The sequence below is a fragment of the Salmo salar genome, chromosome ssa09, assembly GCF_905237065.1.
Source record: "Salmo salar chromosome ssa09, Ssal_v3.1, whole genome shotgun sequence".
Classification (NCBI taxonomy): Eukaryota; Metazoa; Chordata; class Actinopteri; order Salmoniformes; family Salmonidae; genus Salmo; species Salmo salar.
In genome coordinates this window covers 11,210,001-11,228,425 of record NC_059450.1, presented here as the reverse complement: position 1 = coordinate 11,228,425, position 18,425 = coordinate 11,210,001, and the positions used below count along the sequence as shown (strand labels likewise).

The following is an 18,425-nucleotide window of genomic DNA, read 5'->3' as shown; positions in this document are numbered from 1 at the left end:
AATTTGTCAGCTACCATCCGTTCTAAACTCAGCAAAAAAAAGAAACGTCCTCTCACTGTCAACTGCGTTTATTTTCAGCAAACTTAACATGTAAATATTTGAATGAACATAACAAGATTCAACAACAGACATAAACTGAACAAGTTCCACAGACATGTGACTTACAGAAACGGAATAATGTGTCCCTGAACAAAGGGGGGGGGTCAAAATAACAGTTAGTATCTGCTGTGGCCACCAGCTGCATTAAGTACCGCAGTGCATCTCCTCCTCGTGGACTGCACCAGATTTGCCAGTCCTTGCTGTGAGATGTTTCCCCACTCCTCCACCAAGGCACCTGCAAGTTCCCGGATATTTCTGGAGGGAATGGCCCTCACCCTCCGATTCAACAGGTCCAAGACGTGCTCAGTGGGATTGAGATCCGGGCTCTTCGCTGGCCATGGCAGAACACTGACATTCCTGCCTTGCAGGAAATCATGCACCGAACGAGCAGTATGGCTGGTGGCATTGACGGACCCTCCACCTCGATCCTGCTCCAGAGTACAGGCCTCGGTGTAACACTCATTCCTTCGACAATAAACGTGAATCTGACCATCACCCATGGTGAGACACCAGTGGAGAGCGCTTTTGGCCAGTCCTGTCTGGTCTAGCGACGGTGGGTTTGTGCTCATAGGCGACGTTGTTGCCGGTGATGTCTGTTGAGGACCTGCCTTACAACAGGCCTACAAGCCCTCAGTCCAGCCTCACTCAGCCTATTGCGGCCAGTCTGAGCACTGATGGAGGGATTGTGCGTTCCTGGTGTAACTCGGGCAGTTGTTGTTGCCATCCTGTACCTGTCCCGCACGTGTGATGTTCGATATACCGATCCTGTGCAGGTGTTGTTACACGAGGTCTGCCACTGCGAGTACGATCAGCTGTCCGTTCTGTCTCCCTGTAGCGCTGTCTTAGGTGTCTCACAGTACGGACATTGCAATTTATTGCCCTGGCCACATCTGCAGTCCTCATGCCTCCTTGCAGCATGCCTAAGGCACATACACGCAGATGAGCAGGGACCCTGGGCATCTTTATTTTTGTGTTTTTCAGAGTCAGTAGAAAGGCCACTTTAGTGTCCTAAGTTTTCATAACTGTTGCCTTAATTGCATTCCATCTGTAAGCTGTTATTGTCTTAACAACCGTTCCACAGGTGCATGTCCATTCATTGTTTATGGTTCATTGAACAAGCATGGGAAACAGTGTTTAACCTGTTGGGGATAGGTGGCAGTATTTGCACGGCCGGATAAAAAAACGTACCCGATTTAATCTGGTTACTACTCCTGCCCAGTAACTAGAATATGCATATAATACAAATGCCTCAAATGCTATAACTTCAATTTCTCAAACATATGACTATTTTACACCATTTTAAAGACTCTTGTTAATCTAACCACACTGTCCGATTTCAAAAAGGCTTTACAACGAAAGCAAAACAGATTGTGAGCAGAGTACCCAGCCAGAAATAATCAGACACCCATTTTTCAAGCTAGCATATAATGTCACAAAAAACAAAACCACAGCTAAATGCAGCACTAACCTTTGATGATCTTCATCAGATGACAAACCTAGGACATTATGTTATACAATACATGCATGTTTTGTTCAATCAAGTTCATATTTATATCAAAAAACAGCTTTTTATATTAGCATGTGACGTTCAGAACTAGCATACCCACCACAAACTTCCGGTGAATTTACTAAATTACTCAAGATAAACGTTAACAAAAAACAACAATTATTTTAAGAATTATAGATACAGAACTCCTTTATGCAATCGCTATGTCCGATTTTAAAATAGCTTTTCGGTGAAAGCACATTTTGCAATATTCTGAGTAGATCGCTCGCCATCACGGGCTAGCTATTTTGACACCCACCAAGTTTGGCCCTCACCAAACTCAGATTTACTATAAGAAAAATTGGATTACCTTTGCTGTTCTTCGTCAGAATGCACTCCCAGGACTTCTACTTCAATAACAAATGTTGGTTTGGTTCCAAATAATCCATAGTTATATCCAAATAGCGGCGTTTTGTTGTGCGTTCAAGACACTATCCGAAGGGTGACGCGCCCGGCGCGTTTCGTGACAAAATTCAAAATATTCCATTATCGTACTTCGAAGCATATCAAACGCTGTTTAAAATCAATTTTTATGCGATTTTTCTCGTAAAAAAGCGATAATATTCTGATCGGGAAACCCTGTTTTTGTTCAAAGACGAAAAAATAAAAAACATGGTGTCGGCTCGTGCACGCGCCCCCAGTCATTGTTCTCTGATCGACCACATTCCAAATGCGCTACTGTTTTTCAGCCATGGCCTGCAAAGTCATCATTCACCGTTTTGCCGCCTTCTGAGAGCCTATGGGAGCTGTAGGAAGTGTCACGTTACAGCAGAGATCCTCAGTTTTCAATAAAGAGAGTGTAGAGGGCCAAGAAATGGTCAGAGGGCACTTCCTGTAAGGAATCTTCTCAGGTTTTGGACTGCCAAATGAGTTCTGTTATACTCACAGACACCATTCAAACAGTTTTAGAATCTTGAGTGTTTTCTATCCAAAGCTAATAATTATATGCATATTCTAGTTTCTGGGCAGGAGTAATAATCAGATTAAATCGGGTACGTTTTTTATCCGGCCGTGAAAATACTGCCCCCTATCCATAACAAGTTAACTCCGCCATCTCTACATCTAGAACAGTGAATACGGGAGCCCCTCAAGGTTGCGTACATTCACTGATACTGTACACAAACAATTGTCAAGCCTGACGCAGCCCACAAGATTTTTTTAAATATGCGGATGACACCGCTGTTGTGGGTTTCCTCCACCCAGAACAAGCCTCATGGTTTTGAAAGAGAAATGACTAAATTTGTCCAGCGGTGTGCAGATAACTTTCTTGAAATAAACATTAAGAAAACAAAAGAGATAGAACTTGATTTGAGAAGGAACAAAACTCCACTACCCCCTACGAAGATCAATGGGAAACCAGTCGATAGAGTGACCACATATAAAAGTGCCTGGGAATCGAAATAGACAACAAACTGAAATTCAATGACTGTGCCTTTGCAAAGAAAAAAAGGAAAAGAAAAGAAAAACTCTGTTGCAATTTCTTTACGCAAACAACCATTTCAATGTCGACCGCCACATCTTACAAAAGTTTCCTAAATCTGTCCTGCAGAGTGTGCTGTCCTTTGGTCTAAAATGCCCGTTTGGAAACATGCGAGTGCAAGACCAAGTCAAGCTATAGCGCTTGATTAAGACAGTGGGAAGGATAATTGGTATAGATCACGAATCAGCCACCAACCTGTACACAAAACTCATCCTAAAAATTGAAAGCATTTTACAGGACAGTACTCATCACCTTCACTCAAAATTCAGTCACAGCAGCAGCCGGACAAGAGGAATGAGACTTCTTCAATAGAAAATGAAAACAGATCGATATGGGGACTCTTATTCCAAAAGCCACTTTCACTTTAAATTGTAGCTATAGCACTTTGAATGAATTCGTGTAGCTGGTGTTTTCGTGTACTGTCTTTTTAAGCACATGACCAAATGAATTTCCCCCTGGTGGGTTAATAAAGTTGCCACTTTGAATCAGAATCCTATGTTGAAGATGTAAAAATGATTTACTGGTCTGCTGTGTGTAATGAGGAGCAACTAGATCCATAGGGCGGCGCACAATTGGCCCAGCGTCGCCCGGGTTAGGGATTTGGCCGGGGTAGGCCGGCATTGTAAATAATCATTTGTTCTTAACTGACTTGCCAAGTTAAATAAAGGTTAAATAAAAAATGACATTGTTTCTTCCAGTTATTGATAAGCATGCGCCTATTAAGAAAGTGACTGTTCAGTTTCTTAATAGGAGCAACATCTTCCTCCTGTTCTCCACAGGTGCCTCCCCTGGGGGAGGAGAGGAATAATGATGGAGAAAGCAAGAGAGGAGGGAAAAGGTCCTGTGGCAGTGTAAGTGAGAGATACTGAACGGTACGTACTGCAAGCTGGGGATGGAAAGTCTTTAATTGTCTCTTTTTAACAGTCTCTCCTCTCCCCTCACCCCCCAGTGGTAATGGAGAGACAGGCTGTGTGAATCAGAGCAGAAAGCACCATGACTTGCACCCCATTAGCCCCATGTCAGGAGTGTAATGATAGTCACCAGTGGGGTAATGAGCAAATCTGCACCACTGCTTCTCCCGCTCTGTCAGTACTCACAGTTCAAAGGCCTACTTGCTTCCCTCTGTCAGTCCAGATAGGCCCTGTACTAGGGCTGTCCCCAACTGAAAAACATCTTGGTCGACCGAGAGTCTGTTCTTTCGCCATTTTTCAATGTGTATTTTTCCATATAGACACACCCTATGGGTTTTAATAAAAATCAACTATACGCGTTGAGCTTGTCTGATGCTTTAAGCTTACAGTTTGATGAAATAAGACAAATGCCTTAAGAGGGCGCCAGAGGTCTAGATAACCAGAAAAAAAAAACTTAACCTGAACCAACTACTCTCCTCTCGCTCCTGCTGGCTTTCGCAGATTCTGCCATTACTCTCCTGAAGTTGCCGGTAATAGGCTACACGAGGAGTCACGACCTTTGATGTGGAATGCTAATTTATCTTACCATTTCTACCGAACTGTGTGCCAGTTATTGTTTTCATATGCACATTTTCGTGAAACTGTTTCATTTCATTTATAATGTCTTAATATCTCAAAATCATTGTCAAGCGCTTTCATCAAAATTCTATCCAAATCTAAATGAAAATGACAAACCTAAAAAGTAACTTCTATTGCCATTGCTATGTAAACACAGCCTACATATAACCAATGAATAAAAACATTGCAGCCTGCAGGTAGAACATTTTCTGATAGAATTAAATATTCTATAAATCACTTTGGTTACACATGGCCTGTCTGCAAAAAACTTGAAACATTGTATCAACTATTAACTTGGGACAGGCCTGAAGCTTGCACTAAGGAACTTTCAGTACTGTATAATATATTCTGGGCCCTCAAGAGTTTCCTGTGCGAGTGAGCTTGAGACAGACACAGCTGTATAATATTTGCACAATGGATAAGAGGCAGTGCTTGACCTGGGCAGGAGCTCACCACAGCTGAGTACCGGCACCTCAAATGTTCTACTGCTTGAGATTCTGTTCCTCTTACAGAATATTAGTTCAAAAGTATTGTTGAGCTCCTGTACCCAAATATAAAACAGTACCAGCACCCAAAATGAGTCCCGGAATCTATTTCAGTCCAAGTCAAGCACTGATAAGTAAATCAGGTTTCCACTGGATCAGAGCATGACATTTTCCCCATTCACGCTGAGTGGTTATTGAAATGGAGAAAGCTGGAAAGATTTTTCAAATACAATGAGGAACTATTGTAATTCTCAATGGATGTAAAAAACAGACCGTTTGCTTGTTGTTTGAGGTGAAGAAAACATGACTTTGAGAAGCTCCACAGGTCATTAGCGACGGTGCGATAAGCCCATCAGAAATACTATCAGATCCCCAAATGGGCACATATATATTTGTTATGAGCAAATTCTTATTTTCAATGATGGCCTAGGAACAGTGGTTTAACTGCCTTGTTCAGGGGCAGAACGACAGATTTTTACCTCGTCAGCTCGGGGATTCGATCTTGCAACCTTTCAGGTTACAAGTCCAATACTCTAACCACTAGGCTACCGGCCACCCCAAATGAATACATTTGCGCACAGGCCAGGTAGACTATAGGCCTACTTCTATGTGTGCGCGTCCTTACTCAACATTGACAGGAGCACTCTAATCAAAAGACAATGACTAAATTGACAAAACTCGGAAATGGAATGAAATAAACCAAAACTTGTTTCTCACTAGTGTGGCATAGGTTGTGCGCTCTGCTAACAATGTGTCCACTCTGACAATGAGAACTGGAAGAATAATATTGAATGCATTAAATAAATTACCTTAACCAAAGTAAAACATTATAGATAGAAATGACAGGAATTAACGGGTAAATGTAGTACTGCTGATATATGTAATGGGGAATTGATATACACTAACAATCAAAACGCAAACAATTCACACAATAAAGTTATGAAACAAGGAATGTGCACAAATTGATGGGAAAGAGAGCATTCTGGAAGTGCATTGTGCATCTCGGCGCATGGTCAATCTGACGTCTACATTGGCCGTGCAGCGTTTCCGGTGATATGGCCTCAGCAGAAGTCAGGGCATTCATACTTCGTGCACTTCGCAGAGCAGAGCTGTTGTCAAGGAAGTGAGTTTGTGTTTATACAGGATGTACCGCCCCCACCTACCGTCAACCAATCATGTCAATGTGGAGCTATACAGAGCCCTCCGCATTTGTCCTTCCGCATTGTGATGTGGAACGGTGCTTGATTTGTCCTCTGCATGCCTTTGAAGGCTCTGCAATTGCATCACACCCTCCAAATGGAGCCTCCGACCACATTTTCGGATCAAGCATGAATTGGCTTCGGATTAGTTAATTGAGATGGGCGCAAATTATATATATATATATAGGTTCCGGAACTCCAATTTGAGCAGCAGCAGCTGAAAAATGAGCTCCTACAAATATTGAAATTTACATGGTTTTTGGAGTGAAGTACATCGGAAAAAAGCAAAAGAAAACTGCAAGACTGAATAGGAGAAAAAACAAGCAACAAACAAAGAAGATAGGCTTTTGAAAAATAACTATTTTTCATAAAATTGTAGTTATCTTAGCTAGCTGAATTGTTTACCAGTTGCTAAGCAGTTGCTAGGGACTCTTTTGGAAGAAGCTAGCTAGCTAACGAAGAACAAAGAATATCTAGTTAACAGAAGAAAAGAAAGAGAAAATCAGGACAGAAGAAAAAGGATATCAAAGTGAAACAGTTCTCTAAAGACACAGGAGACAATAATACAAGAAACAACACTTCTGTAGCTTGTCAACTATGTGTCTGTCTATCCCTGTTCTCTCCTCTCTGCACAGGCCATACAAACGCTTCACACCGCGTGGCCGCTGCCACTCTAACCTGGTGGTCCCAGCGCGCACGACCCACGTGGAGTTCCAGGTCTCCGGCAGCCTCTGGAACTGCCGGTCTGCAGCCAACAAGGCTGAGTTCATCTCAGCCTATGCTACCCTCCAGTCCCTAGACTTCCTGGCGCTGACGGAAACATGGATTACCACAGATAACACTGCTACTCCTACTGCTCTCTCTTCGTCTGCCCACGTGTTCTCGCATACCCCTAGAGCATCGAGCCAGCGGGGTGGTGGCACTGGAATCCTCATCTCTCCCAAGTGGACATTCTCTCTTTCTCCCCTGACCCATCTGTCTATCTCCTCATTTGAATTCCATGCTGTCACAGTTACCAGCCCTTTCAAGCTTAACATCCTTATCATTTATCGCCCTCCAGGTTCCCTTTGAGATTTCATCAATGAGCTTGACGCCTTGATAAGTTCCTTTCCTGAGGATGGCTCACCTCTCACAGTTCTGGGTGACTTTAACCTCCCCACGTCTACCTTTGACTCATTCCTCTGCCTCGTTCTTTCCACTCCTCTCCTCTTTTGACCTCACCTCTCATCTTCCCACCCTACTCACAAGGCAGGCAATACGCTTGACCTCATCTTTACTAGATGCTGTTCTTCCACTAATCTCATTGCAACTCCCCTACAAATCTCCGACCACTACCTTGTATCCTTTTCCCTCTCGCTCTCATCCAACACTTCTCACTCTGCCCCTACTCGGATGGTATTGCGCCGTCCCAACCTTCGCTCTCTCTCTCCCGCTACTCTCTCCTCTTCCATCCTATCATCTCTTCCCTCTGCTCAAACCTTCTCCAACCTATCTCCTGATTCTGCCTCCTCAACCCTCCTCTCCTCCCTTTCTGCATCCTTTGATTTTCTCTGTCCCCTATCCTCCAGGCCGGCTCGGTCCTCCCCTCCTGCTCCGTGGCTCGACGACTCACTACGAGCTCACAGAACAGGGCTCCGGGCAGCCGAGCGGAAATGGAGGAAAACTCGCCTCCCCTGCGGACCTGGCATCCTTTCACTCCCTCCTCTCTACATTCTCCTCTTCTGTCTCTGCTGCTAAAGCCACTTTCTACCACTCTAAATTCCAAGCATCTGCCTCTAACCCTAGGAAGCTCTTTGCTACCTTCTCCTCCCTCCTGAATCCTCCTCCCACCCCCCCTCCTCCCTCTCTGCGGATGACTTCGTCATCATTAAAAGAAGTTACGATATCCGATCCTCGTTTGCTAAGTCAAACGACACCGCTGGTCCTTCTCACACTGCCCTACCCTGTGCTTTGACCTCTTTCTCCCCTCTCTCTCCAGATGAAATCTCGCGTCTTGTGACGGCCGGCCGCCCAACAACCTGCCCACTTGACCCTATCCCCTCCTCTCTTCTCCAGACCATTTCCGGAGACCTTCTCCCCTTCCTCACCTCGCTCATCAACTCATCCTTGACCGCTGGCTACGTCCCTTCCGTCTTCAAGAGAGCGAGAGTTGCACCCCTTCTGAAAAAACCTACACTCGATCCCTCCGATGTCAACAACTACAGACCAGTATCCCTTCTTTCTTTTCTCTCCAAAACTCTTGAACGTGCCGTCCTTGGCCAGCTCTCCTGCTATCTCTCTCAGAATGACCTTGTTGATCCTAATCAGTCAGGTTTCAAGACTGGGCATTCAACTGAGACTGCTCTTCTCTGTGTCACGGAGGCTCTCCGCACTGCTAAAGCTAACTCTCTCTCCTCTGCTCTCATCCTTCTAGACCTATCTGCTGCCTTTGATACTGTGAACCATCAGATCCTCCTCTCCACCCTCTCCGAGTTGGGCATCTCCGGCGCGGCCCACGCTTGGATTGCGTCCTACCTGACAGGTCGCTCCTACCAGGTGGCGTGGCGAGAATCTGTCTCCGCACCATGCGCTCTCACCACTGGTGTCCCCCAGGGCTCTGTTCTAGGCCCTCTCCTATTCTCGCTATACACCAAGTCACTTGGCTCTGTCATATCCTCACATGGTCTCTCCTATCATTGCTATGCAGACGACACACAATTAATCTTCTCCTTTCCCCCTTCTGATAACCAGGCGGCGAATCGCATCTCTGCATGTCTGTCAGACATATCAGTGTGGATGACGGATCACCAGCTCAAGCTGAACCTCGGAAAGACGGAGCTGCTCTTCCTCCCAGGGAAGGACTGCCCGTTCCATGATCTCGCCATCACGGTTGACAACTCCCTTGCGTCCTCCTCCCAGAGTGCTAAGAACCTTGGCATAACCCTGGACAACACCCTGTCGTTCTCCACTAACATCAAGGCGGTGACCCGATCCTGTAGGTTCATGCTCTACAACATTCGCAGAGTACGACCCTGCCTCACACAGGAAGCGGCGCAGGTCCTAATCCAGGCACTTGTCATCTCCCGTCTAGATTACTGCAACTCGCTGTTGGCTGGGCTCCCTGCCTGTGCCATTAAACCCCTACAACTCATCCAGAACGCCGCAGCCCGTCTGGTGTTCAACCTTCCCAAGTTCTCTCATGTCACCCTCGCTCCTCCGCTCTCTCCACTGGCTTCCAGTTGAAGCTCGCATCCGCTACAAGACCATGGTGATTGCCTACGGAGCTGTGAAGGGAACGGCACCTCCATACCTTCAGGCTCTGATCAGGCCCTACACCCAAACAAGGGCACTGCGTTCATCCACCTCTGGCCTGCTGGCCCCCCTACCTCTGAGGAAGCACAGTTCCCGCTCAGCCCAGTCAAAACTGTTCGCTGCTCTGGCACCCCAATGGTGGAACAAGCTCCCTCACGACGCCAGGACAGCGGAGTCAATCACCACCTTCCGGAGACACCTGAAACCCCACCTCTTTAAGGAATACCTAGGATAGGATAAAGTAATCCTTCTAACCCCCCCCTTAAAAGATTTAGATGCACTATTGTAAAGTGGTTGTTCCACTGGATATCATAAGGTGAATGCACCAATTTGTAAGTCGCTCTGGATAAGAGCGTCTGCTAAATGACTTAAATGTAAATGTATATATAACTAATCGACTAAAACAATCTTGATCGACCAACAGCCTAACGACCAAACAATAGACCAGTCGACTAATTGGGGTCAGTCCTACTCTGTGCACAAGCCTACTCGTTTGGGCTGATGTAGCCAGTGGATGCCAACAGTTACAAAAGGTGAGGGGTAGGGGGCATGGAAGAGAATAAAAAATAAAAAAGAGTCCTTAGAGATTTTAAGAGGCAAGAGTGAGCAGCCATGGGATACAGGCAGCCAGACAGAGCAGCCATGGGATACAGCCAGCCAGCCAGACAGAGCAGCCAGCCAGACAGAGCAGCCAGCCAGACAGAGCAGCCATGGGATACAGGCAGCCAGACAGAGCAGCCATGGGATACAGGCAGCCAGACAGAGCAGCCATGGGATACAGCCAGCCAGACAGAGCAGCCAGCCAGACAGAGCAGCCAGCCAGACAGAGCAGCCAGCCAGACAGAGCAGCCAGCCAGACAGAGCAGCCATGGGATACAGAGCAGCCAGACAGAGCAGCCAGCCAGACAGAGCAGCCAGACAGACAGGAGAAAGAGAGAGAAAGAGAAGACAGTAATGAGTGCTGATAGGATTAGAGGCTTGGCAGACTGGGCTGTCTGGTGCCGGGCTCCCATTGATATAAACAAGATTCTGATTGCATTCCTGCAGTAGGCTGTCTGCACCATCACACACTGGCTGACTGGTTCCCCCTGGAGCTAGTAGAATGTGTGGGCTGGTCCCAGACTTTAAATGTGTGACGGAGTGTAGTTACGGTGTTGTCTAGGGCAAGAGTGGTGCACCGTTTAGTTTCCACCCCCAACACACACACACACACACACACACACAAATCATCCTCATCTCACACACCTTATCTGTTCTCCAGCAGCTACAAAACATGTACAGTACCTAGTAATTACAACAGTGTAGTAGGGTAATGGAAGAGCTTTTATACAAACCCTTATGAACGTCTCTACTTTAATCTCTGCCTGTAATAACCAACACCCCACACAGTGGAACAGAAAGCCATGAAGGATAGTGTTACTCACCCCTTTGACTCCTTTCAGGTCTCCTTTCAGCAGGCTGTCCAGAGGGAAGGTGATGATGTTGTTCATGTTCTGGAACTGAAATGGACAAAGTGGAGAGGGCTTAGGTCAGAGAGGGTTTAACGCGAGCATGGGTGAATAGTGACAACCAGAGATTATGCGTGCTGTTTAAATGCACTCACCTTAGCTTGTTGTGTGTGTGTGTGTGTGTGTGTGTGTGTGTGTGTGTGTGTGTGTGTTGATGTGTATGTATGTATGTCTCTGTCTGTGTCTGTCTTTTGATGTCTTTGTACAGACACTCTGTATACTCTACAACGGTGTGTCTTAAAGTGATCATCTACTCCCAGAAATCAAAATCATGAAACTCCTGACAATTTGGTGAAATCCTAGGTTCTATCAGTAGGTCAAATAATTTGCACCATGATTGAACTTCTAGTGGTCTGTCTGTAAAATCAGGAAATGGTGTAGGAACGCGTCGTACACCGACTAGACCAAACATTAGGAACACCTTCCTAATATAGAGTTGCTGCACCCTCCACATAGAGTTTCAAGTAGATTTAAGGTGCTCCCGAGTGGCGCAGCGGTCTAAGGCACTGCATCTCAGTGCAAGTAGGCGTCACTACAGTCCCGTGGTTCGAATCCAGGCTGTATCACATCCGGCCGTGATTGGGAGTCTGAGGGCGGCGCACAAATTGCCCAGCATCGTCTGGGTTTGGCCGGGGTAGTTCGTCATTGAAAATAAGAATGTGTTCTTAACGGACTTCCCTAGTTAAATAAAATGGTAAATATATTTTATTATTTAACTCAAAACTGTAACTACGCCACCTCAGGAACATTCAATGTCCTTGTGGTAAGCAACTTCAGTGTAGATTTGACCTTGTGTTTTAGGTTGTTGTCCTGCTGAAAGGTGGATTCATCTCCCAGTGTCTAGTGGAAAGCAGACTGAACCAGGTTTTCCTTTAGGATTTTGCCTGTGCTTAGCTCCATTCCATAACAATTACAAGCATACCCATAACATGATGCAGCCACCAGTATGCTTGAAAATATGGAGTGGTACTTAGTAATGTGCTGTATTGTATTTGACCCAAACATAACACTTTGTATTCAGGACAAAGTGAATTGCTTTGCCACATTTTTTGCAGTATTACTTTAGTGCCCTGTTGCAAACAGGACACACGTTTTGGAATATTTTCTATTCTGTACAGTCTTCCTTCTTTTCACTCTATCAATTAGGTTAGTATTTTGGAGTAACTACAATGTTGTTGATCCATCCTCAGTTGTTTTCTCCTATCACAGTCATTCAACTCTAACTGTTTTAAAGTCAACATTGGCCTCATAGTGAAATCCCAGAACGGTTTCCTGAGTTAGGAAGGACGCCTGTATCCTTGTAGTGAATGGGCGTATTGATACACCATCGAAAGTGTAACTAATAACTTCACCATGCTGAAAGGGATATTCAATGCCTGCTTTTAAAAAAATCTTTACCCATCTACCAATAGGTGCTCTTCTTGGCGAGGCATCGGAAAACCTTCATGGTCTTTGTGGTTGAATCTTTGTATGAAATTCACTGATTGACTGACGGACCTTACAGATAATTGTATGTGTGGTGTACAGAGATGAGGAAGTCATTAAAAAAATCATGTTAAACACTATTATTGCACACAGAGTGAGTCCATGCAACTTATGTGACTTGTTAAGCACATATTTACTCCTGAACTTATTTAGGCATGCAATAACAAATGGGTTGCATACTTACTAACTCAAAACATTTCAGCATTTTTAATGAATTTGTCAATTTCAAAAACATAATTCCACTTTGATATTATGGGGTATTGTGCCTAGGCCAGTGACAAAAAAGTTACAATTTCAACTATTTTAAATTCAGGTATTAATGCAACAAAATGTGGAAAAAGTCAAGGGGCGTGAATACATCATATATACAGAAGTATGTGGACCCCCTTCAAATTAGTGGATTCGGCTATTTCAGCCACACCCGTTGCTGACAGGTGTATAAAATTGAGCACACTGCCATGCAATCTCCATAGACAAACATTGTCAGTAGAATGGCCTTACTGAAGAGCTCAGTGACTTTCAACGCGGCACCGTCATAGGGTGTCAGTTCGTCAAATGTCTGCCCTGCTAGAGTTTCTCCGGTCAACTGTTTTTGTGAAGTGCTGTTTTTGTGAAGTGGAAATGTCTAGGAGCAACAACGGCTCAGCCGCAAAATGGTAGGCCACACAAGCTCACACAAGGGACCACGAGTGCTGAAGCGCGTAAAAATCATCAGTCCTCAGTTGCAACACTCACTACCAAATTCCAAACTGCCTCTGGAAGTAACGTCAGCACAAAAACGGTTTGTGTGGATTTACATGGCTTTTTTGTGTGGATTTACATGGCCGAGCAGCCGCACACAAGCGTCGGCTGGAGTGGTGTAAAGCTCGCCGTCATTGGACTCTGGAGCAGTGGAAACGCATTCTCTGGAGTGATGAATCATGCTTCACCATCTGGCACACTGACGGACGAATCTGGGTTTGGCGGATGCCAGGAGAACACTACCTGCCCCAATGCATAGCACCAACTGTAAAGTTTGGTGGAGGAGGAATAATGGTCTGGGGCTGTTTTTCATGGTTCGGACTAGGTCCCTTAGTACCAGTGAAGGGAAATCTTAACGCTACAGCATACAATAACATTCTAGACGACTCTGTGCTCCAAATTTGTGGCAACAGTTTGGGGAAGGCCCTTTCAGCATGACAATGCCCCCGTGCACAAAGCGAAGTCCATACAGTAATGGTTTGTCGAGATCTGTGTGGAAGACTTGACTGGCCTGCAGAGCCCTGACCTCAACCCCATCGAACACGTTTGGGATGAATTGGAACGCCGACTGCGAGCCAGGCCTAATCGCCCAACCTTGCCCGACCTCACTAATGGTTGTGGCTGAATGGAAGCAAGTCCCCGCAGCAATGTTCCAACATCCAGTGTAAAGCCTTCCCAGAAGAGTGGAGGCTGTTATAGTAGCAAAGGGGGGGACCAACTCCATATTAATACCCATTATTTTGGAATGAGATGTTCAATGAGCAGGTGTCCACATACTTTTGGTCATGTAGTGTACTTTCTGAAGGCACTGTATCTGCTGTGGAATTAAAGGCATATGTGTGCGTGTGGAATTCCTACCCTAGGGACATGGAGAGATTTCCATCCTGCTCTAATTGTGTGCGTATACTCTGGGGTCAGAATGTTATCTGGAATCGGAGGCCTTTGGGGTAGATCAGTTTTCCATCACAACGTCCAAAGTGCTACTTGAAGACCAAATACCTGCTGGATCCAATTTACAGAGACCCCACTTTGAATCCAATATAGATTCAAACAACCCCAAAGCTTTACTAGAAACACCTGACAGTCATTCTAGAGGATTTTGCCTCACCACAAGAACAATGTCAATTTACACAAAGCGGATTCACTGGTGATTTAATATGTGATGTCTCAAGAACAGACCACGTGGGTTGCCAGGTACGGAACTAGTTTGCCATGTTGGAGTCAGAAGATGGAAAGGCTAATCTCCTGGCTTTGATTCTCGGCAGCCTCATAACACTTATTTCATTCTAAATTCCTCAAGCTGGTAGACTTTTCATCATTCAGAACAAATGCTTAGTTTGAAGGTGCATAATAGAACAAAACTGGGTTCATCTCAGTCTTTCCTCTCACCAGGTTTTTGAAGAGGGCGGTGAGCTCCTTGGTGAAGACCGAGAACTTGAGGAAGGCAGAACCCAGGTCGGGGTCGTCCCTGTAGACACAGTTCTCCCCAAACTTCTCCAGAGCCTGGGTGTACTGCTCCTCATTCTCCACATGGGCTGGAAGGAGAGCAGAGAAAGAAGAAGGGATGAACCCGGCAGCACCATGCCAGTATGCAATTTAACAATCACTCTGCCAGCCTGTCCTTCGGGTATGGACATCAGTGGTGGAAAAAGTACCCAATTGTAATACTTGAGTAAAAGTAAAGATACCTTAATAGAAAATGACTCAGGTAAAAGTCACCCAGTAAAATACTACTTGAGTAAAAGTCTAAAAGTATTTGGTTTAAAATATACTTAAGTATCAAACTTAAAAATCTTTTCAAATTCCTTCTATAAAGCAAACCGTTATTTAAAAAAAACAACTGTACGGATAGCCAGGGGCACACTCCAACATCATTTATAAGCATGTTTGTTAAGTGAGTCCACCAGATCAGAGGCAGTCAGGATGACCAGGGATAGGTGAGTGAATTGGACCCTTTTCCAGTCCTGCTAAACATTTCAAACACTTTTGGGTGTCAGGGAAAATGTATGAAGTAAAAAGTACATTATTTTCTTTAGGAATGTAGTGAAGTAAAAGTAATACAAATATATAAATAGTCAAGTACAGATACCCCAAAAAACCTACGTCAGTAGTACTTTAAAGTATCTGTACTTAAGTACTTCACACCACTGATGGACATACACACAGACCATCTCAGCAGGATAACATGTGCACATGCACACTTTTTCTGATCCTTACATGGCAAAAATGAATAAATAGGGGCCTTGGTTAGAGTGCACAGTGCAGTGTGTGTGGAATTCCATTCACTTCAATATCCCCCCCTCCATCTCTCTGGCATTGTCTTTGGGAATCAAGGACACAATGGGACAGGAAGAGAGAGACAGTTGGAGAAGACAGTGTCTGCATCCCAAATGGGGATGGGTCAAAAGTAGTGCACTCTATAAGGAACGGGGTCCCATTTGGGACACAGCCTGTGTTGTCACACTGGAGTGACTCCAGAGCAGTGGCCATGTGGCGGGTATGAGAAAAACAAAGGCCTTGAAAGAGGAAGAGCGAGAGAGAGAGACTGGCGTCACCCAGTTAAAGGGAACTATGGTTACACTGTCTGGGTTCAATTGTTCAGACGGAGTATCACAAACTCTCTCGTACAATGACATGAAAGAAAGAAGATTTACTCATGAAAGTTGCCATTCATTAGACTTTGGGAGTCGATAGCCAAAACTGACAGTGTCACTGGTTACAGTTTGCACTTCCTGATTGTAACCCAGCCAGCACATAACGTTCTGAGAACCAAATGTACCTTTCTTTTTTTTAAGAGCATGTTTGTCCTATGGTTATTTTGCATACAACCTTCCCATAATGTCTCCTACAGGTTTCCTTAAGGTTCTATTTAAAGTTATTTTCTCAAATTATTCAGAGAACGTTAAGAAACAACGTTCTTCTGTGTGAATTTCTGTACTTCTAAGAATGTTATTTAAAAACATGCATCCGTTCTCAGCATCAACAAAACTCTATCCTCTATCTTGTTAAGTGTGTTCAGGTGTGTTGGCCGCACCCACTAACTGGCCACACCTGATCTTAATGAATGCGTGTTTCCTTTGAAATTTGGGTCTGTTTGAATTGACAAAAATGCACAGTTTTGTAAGAGTTCAAAAAAACATGGCAATCTCAGAACATTAAAACCCAAAAATGTACTTTCAGGGAACCATAGAAAAACGTTCTCAGAACCTAAACTCTCCCTGCAATCTAAATATTTATGTTCCCAGAACAGGTGAAGATTTCACTTCCGAGGCCTCCCAAGTGGCGCAGCGGTCTAAGGCATTGCATCACTACAGACCCGGGTTTGATTCAGCCGACCGCGAACAGGAGACCCATGAGGCAGCACACAATTGGCCCAGCGTCGTCCGGGTTAGGGGAGGGTTTGGCCTACCGGTATGTCCTTGTCCCATCGCGCTCTAGCGACTCCTTGTGGCGGGCAGGCCGCACGCTTGCTGAAACGGTCGCCAGTTGTACGCCGTTTCCTCCGACACATTGGTGCAGTTGGCTTCCGGGTTAAGTGATCAGTGTGTCAAGAAGCTGTGCGGCTTGGCAAGGTCGTGTTTTGGAGGACGCATGGCTCTCGACCTTCGCCTCTCCCGAGTCCATATGGGAGTTGCAGCGATGGGACAAGACTAACTACCAATTGGATATCACGAGAAGAATGTGGAGAAAAAAGGGGTAAAAAAATTCTCTCTTCTGGGCTTCGTTCCCAGAAGCAATAAGAAAACAAAAACGTAAGTTCCCACAACATCTCTGAAACTGGAAACACTTATGTCCCTCACTAGCTTTAAACACCAATTGTCAGAGCAGCTCACAGCACCTGTGCATAGCCCATCTATAAATAGCCCAAACAACTACCTCTTCCCCTACTGTATTTATTTATGTATTTTGCTCCTTTGCACCCCAGTATTTCTACTTTACACACTTATCTACTGTCAAATCTACCATTCCAGTGTTTTAATTGCTATATTGTATTTACTTCGCCACCATGGCCTATTTATTGCCTTTACCTCCCTTATCTCACCTCATTTGCTCACATTGTATAGACTAATTTTTCTACTGTATGTTTGTTTTACTCCATGTGTAACTCTGTGTTGTTATATGTGTCTAACTGCTTTGCTATATCTTAGCCAGGTCGCAGTTGTAAATGAGAACTTGTTCTCAACTTGCCTACCTGCTTAAATAAAGGTAAAATAAAAACTACTTCAAAATAACCTAATGTGCTAGCTAAATGACTAAAACGTACATGCTACAGTTAGGTTGATTCTAAAACTAAGGCTAAAGCTAATACATATGGGTGTGGTATTTAAAAAAGAAAAGTAGACTCAAACTTGAGAGAGAGAGAGAGAGAGAGAGAGGCCACCCGTGCTTGTGAGTGGTGGAGGAACAGGAAGTTGGCAATTCAACTAATCAAACCCAGCAGCACCACTTCAAGCAACAAAAGGGAAGTCCATAAAGCAGGCCTGACAGATGTCACCTAGCCTCAGACCCACACTTCATTAAGTGCTGCTAACAGCTAATAAACCAGAGGTGGAGAGGAACACTGGGATGAGGCACTGGTTGGGTGCAGAGAGAGTTGCCATGACGACCCAGAGACCTTCCCTTGAGAACTATGGTGAATCACTAAAACAATACCGAAATACACTACGGAAAAAGAAGGAACAGCACGTCAGAAATCAGCTCAATGTAATTGAAGAATCCATAGACTGTAACCACTTCTGGGAAAATTGGAAAACAAACAAAGAATTATCTATCCAAAATGGAGATGTATGGGTAAAACCACTTCTCCAATCTTTTTGGCTCTATAACAAAGAACAAACAGCAAAAACATGATCAAATACAAATCTTAGAATCAACTATTAAAGACTATCAGAACCCACTGGATTCTCCAATTACCTTGAATGAACTACAGGACAAAATACAAACCCTCCAACCCAAAAAGGCCTGTGGTGTTGATGGTATCCTCAATGAAATGATCAAATATACAGACAATAAATTCCAATTGGCTATACTGAAACTCTTTAACATCATCCTTAGCTCTGGC

The 18,425-nt window shown here is 44.7% G+C and overlaps 1 protein-coding gene across 7 annotated transcripts in view; it reads right to left on the bottom strand.

Moving 5' to 3' along the window:
- The window catches only part of asap2a (ArfGAP with SH3 domain, ankyrin repeat and PH domain 2a), a 111,709-nt gene that overhangs the window by 37,691 nt on the left and 55,593 nt on the right, over positions 1-18,425 (bottom strand). For all 7 annotated transcript variants that reach the window (XM_045723375.1, XM_045723376.1, XM_045723380.1 and 4 more), the window contains exons 3-4: positions 14,753-14,898; positions 11,054-11,128 (exon numbers count right to left, since the gene is read on the bottom strand). In XM_045723375.1, coding sequence (XP_045579331.1) covers positions 11,054-11,128; positions 14,753-14,898 — 221 coding nt within the window. The remainder of the gene's footprint in view (positions 1-11,053; positions 11,129-14,752; positions 14,899-18,425) is intronic.